Consider the following 3,843-nt stretch of genomic DNA (forward strand, 5'->3'; position numbering starts at 1 on the left):
GAAAATTCCCGACAGCTCATTCCAAAATGGTATTTCTAGAGGAAAGCTTGCCTGATTCACACTGTCACCTGTGGGCCAAACGAGTGAGAGACCTGGCAGAGATTTTCTAAATCACTTGATCCACTTTGAAGCAATTCCACTTGCTAAATAGAATTTACAAAGAGCTGAGAGTCCAAAGTAATAACAGAATTAAATATGTGAGGAGAATTCACATAGGGGTGGGCTATTAATAAAATATGAGTTTAGCATTTTATAAAGAGAAATCTTTTCAATTATTAGTGTTGTAATGTAAGATGAAAAGTTAATCTTTTTTACTAAAAACAAACACACTGGTAGATGATCAAAGACAGATTCCCGGCACTTTTAAGTTTTTTCATATTTAAAAGCTTTATAAACTTTTATTTCTTTAAATAATAAAATCTTGCAATGAAACAGTCATATGATCTCAGACAAGGAAGAGAGACCAAGGCCTGATGCTCTTACCTCCATGTCTTCCCTCTGCTCACTGTTTTCTTCATCTTGGCCTCCGTTTTTTGGCATATAGGCCATTTTCAATCGCAAGAATCCCTTAACTCGAGATTTATGACTGTATGATAGAAGAACATTGGTTATAAAGGATATGGCTTGGTTATATCTTTCATATTTATGATGACTTTTAAAAAAGGTAAAACAGGAGAAGTTGCTAAATCTTCCTCAGAGAAAACCAATAACCAAGGCATAATGGAACCCTGCCCCTGAGGCCTCACCTTCTTGGTCTGAGGAGAAAGTCCTTAAACGTGTAGGGTCGCTCCATGGTTGGGTCTTCTGTCTGCAGGAAGAAAAAGTAAGTTTCAATACCCCTGAGATATTGTATTGTTAGGTACACCAGACTGGATTACAGAGAGTACATTTTCATTTTAGAATGTGGGAACAGCAAAGACAGAGTCGGTTCCTCAATCAGTTACTTGGACAATTATTTAACATTTTATAGGTCCCAGACTTTAGTCACTCAAGATCCACTAGATGTCACTATCAACATCTGTTTTTAGGAGCCAACCCGGCCTTAGACAAATGACAAAACTATAGTGGTCAATGCCAAGCATAATTCTTAACTGCAGGGTGGAGGCCTCAATCTCACATACTGGTTAACGTCAGAGAACCAGTGGTCATCCAAGAAACCTAAAGATGGAGTTAACAGGAAAGTATGCAAGATCTAATCTGTGAAGGGAACAATTTTACTTTAACACTGTCATCAGCCTAGACAAATGAAAGATTATCTCCTCCACAGAGATCGTCCTAGGTGGCACCATCAATCTATCTTTTGCTGCTGCTTATTTCATGAAGCTATGAATGCAATTGTAACATTTACCGATTTTTCAAAGAAATCAAAAGATCGTGCTTAATCAAAGCAAGCAGGAAATTAGAAAAATAAATGTTATCATTTCATTAAATAGTAAAATATCAAAAACCTAGGTTCTTTAATGAAACACAATTTGGAATATTTACTTCTGTAACAAAAGAGACCACAATACCATGATTTTTTTTTGTATGTGAGGGGTATGTGTGTGTATGCATTTATATTTGAAATTAGTGACCTGGTGCACAGATTCGTGCACATTGAAAGGAAATTAATTAGAAGGTGGCCGGTGGGGCGGGTCTGGGCGGGGCGGGACTGGGCAAGAGGGGCGAGATATGCCCTGGAGCCAACCTCCCACAGGTCCCTCCCCACTGTGGCTCAAAGGGTGTCTGCACAGTGAGCCAGGTCCCTCCGGCAGGTGGGGTCCCTCGGCCTGGCCTGTGGGGATTGGGCCCAAACCAGCTCTCTGACATCCCCCAAGGGGTCCCGGAGTGTGAGAGGGCACTCTGCAAAGTTGCTGTTGTACAGGGTGTGGAACTCAAATGCAAGTGTGCAATAAACCAGATTCAGGGCCAACAGTGCCCCAGCAACAACATACCCCACGGCCTAAGGTGGAATTGCAGGGCATATATATATGTTATCTATTTGTCATTCCCTGCTTTAGGCTGCCAATGGTTTCTTCCTTTGCTTATAATAAACTGAAAATTATTTCTATGCCTTCAAGGTCAAACAGGGTCTGGCTGGTAATTACCTATAACCTCACTGTAAACCATTTGACTTATCCTCTCTTGGCTGCTATTTCAATCACTTTGTGTTGCCCAAGAGTCAGAGGAGGGGTGGAACAATATGGAAAAGCAAAGCTGGAATATGAGGTGACCTATTGCTCACCAAGGCCTCCAGGTCTTGTCCCCACAGTCTGTCTATATTTCCTCAGGGGCATCTCTAACCTCGGTTATTTGTCAATAGATCTAAGTGTTTTGCTGCTCATCTGAGCAGAGGGAAATGGTAGCTACACCACACATGCTAACTCCTATTTCTAAAGCTGAGTGACAAGTTCACTCAGAAGCAACAGCATCTTTTGTCTGTGCTGACTGAGAAAGCCATATAGCAAATTCTGGGCACCACCAGCTTGTAGAGATGTAGGCCACAGAAATAGCATATGCAGTTCTAGACAAAGGGAACACATGTTTCATTAGATACAGAGGATGAATTTGAAAGCAAAAACACCCCAGTGACTAGGAGGGGTCTGACAGAGGAAGGGAGCTGTTTTGCATGAATTGACAAAGGAAGACGAAAGAGCAGAAGAGCAAGATGCAGGTGACATTGACTGGCATACTTGGAGGTTCAGATACACTTGATTCTTTCCTATCCCCATGAAAAGACCACTTTCTGAGGGGGGGGGGTACCTAGGGCTCTTTATTTCAGCCTTCTCCACTGTGTTGAGAAAATATTACTCTGAAAATATATCCAGCTGCAAACAATGAGAAGTCACTGCTCACAACAGGCTCACAACAGGCAATAGAAAGCAGATAACCATCCTCACCGGGAGATGATTAAGGGGCACGTCCACCTGTCCCAGGAAGTCGTCTCGTGTCTGTTGAGAAGAGAGCAGAGAGTTAATGTTCTCATTGATTTCAGAGTGTCAGCATTCTTAAAACATTTCTTTACAGACAGAGACAAAGGTCCAGGGGCCTGACACTATGGTGCCATGGGGATGGGTCAAGGCAGATGGCCCAGATAGCTGTCATCTGGGAGACAGGTGAGCCCAGGCCCCATACACCTAACATTTAGATGCCTGAGGCTTTATGGGGTGTCCACTACCCAAGTCTCAGCAAACTGTGCTCTCTCAACCTCGACTGTGGAGAGCTACCATCCCAGTATCTTACTGGTGGACTGCCTTGCTTTCCCTGCCTGGTACTGAGATATGAGACCGAAGATTACTAGGTTAAGGGCCTGGACTCAAACCAGCCTACCTAGATAGGAGCCTGGAGCAGGTCACAGGTCTTCCTGGTCACCAGGCTCCCCACTAACGAAGTAGGCCTATTAATACTAATAGTGCCTATATTCTCTGGTTGCTATGAGGACAAGGTGTGGTCTTGGCAGAGCCTGCTTCGCTGTTGTGGCCCGACATGGCAGGTGCCTCTTCTGGTATCTGAACAAAGCTGAGACATTTGATTAGTTTAGAACAGGTGATAGGTCATCTACTGAACCTGAGGACCATATGATTGTCAAGAAAGTATCACTCAGGTTGATCGAGACTTGGGGGTCATAGCTGGACCAATTTAAAGAGAAGATAGTAAAGACATGTTGGGAACACTTTAACAAATACAGGTGTGGCAAAAGGAGGTTGACAGTTGTTCATCTGGAATATTATAAAATAGTTAATAATAATGTAAGCATAAACTGTGTCTTACATACTTACAACTATAAGCCTACTTTTGCCCACCCGGAATTTATTGATCAAGTGCTATAAACTAAAGAGCTCCCTGAGAGCTGAGAGTCTAGGG

At 42.8% G+C, this 3,843-nt stretch overlaps 1 protein-coding gene across 15 annotated transcripts in view; it reads right to left on the reverse strand.

Moving 5' to 3' along the window:
• NEDD4L (neural precursor cell expressed, developmentally down-regulated 4-like, E3 ubiquitin protein ligase) overlaps window positions 1-3,843 on the reverse strand; it is a 231,878-nt gene that overhangs the window by 67,492 nt on the left and 160,543 nt on the right. For all 15 annotated transcript variants that reach the window (XM_006764446.1, XM_006764444.2, XM_006764440.2 and 12 more), the window contains 3 exons: window positions 2,880-2,930; window positions 747-808; window positions 484-586 (listed from right to left, as the gene is read on the reverse strand). In XM_006764446.1, coding sequence (XP_006764509.1) covers window positions 484-586; window positions 747-793 — 150 coding nt within the window. In that variant the 5' untranslated portion in view covers window positions 794-808; window positions 2,880-2,930. The remainder of the gene's footprint in view (window positions 1-483; window positions 587-746; window positions 809-2,879; window positions 2,931-3,843) is intronic.

The sequence above is a fragment of the Myotis davidii genome, unplaced genomic scaffold, assembly GCF_000327345.1.
Source record: "Myotis davidii unplaced genomic scaffold, ASM32734v1 scaffold38, whole genome shotgun sequence".
Taxonomy (NCBI): domain Eukaryota; kingdom Metazoa; phylum Chordata; class Mammalia; order Chiroptera; family Vespertilionidae; genus Myotis; species Myotis davidii.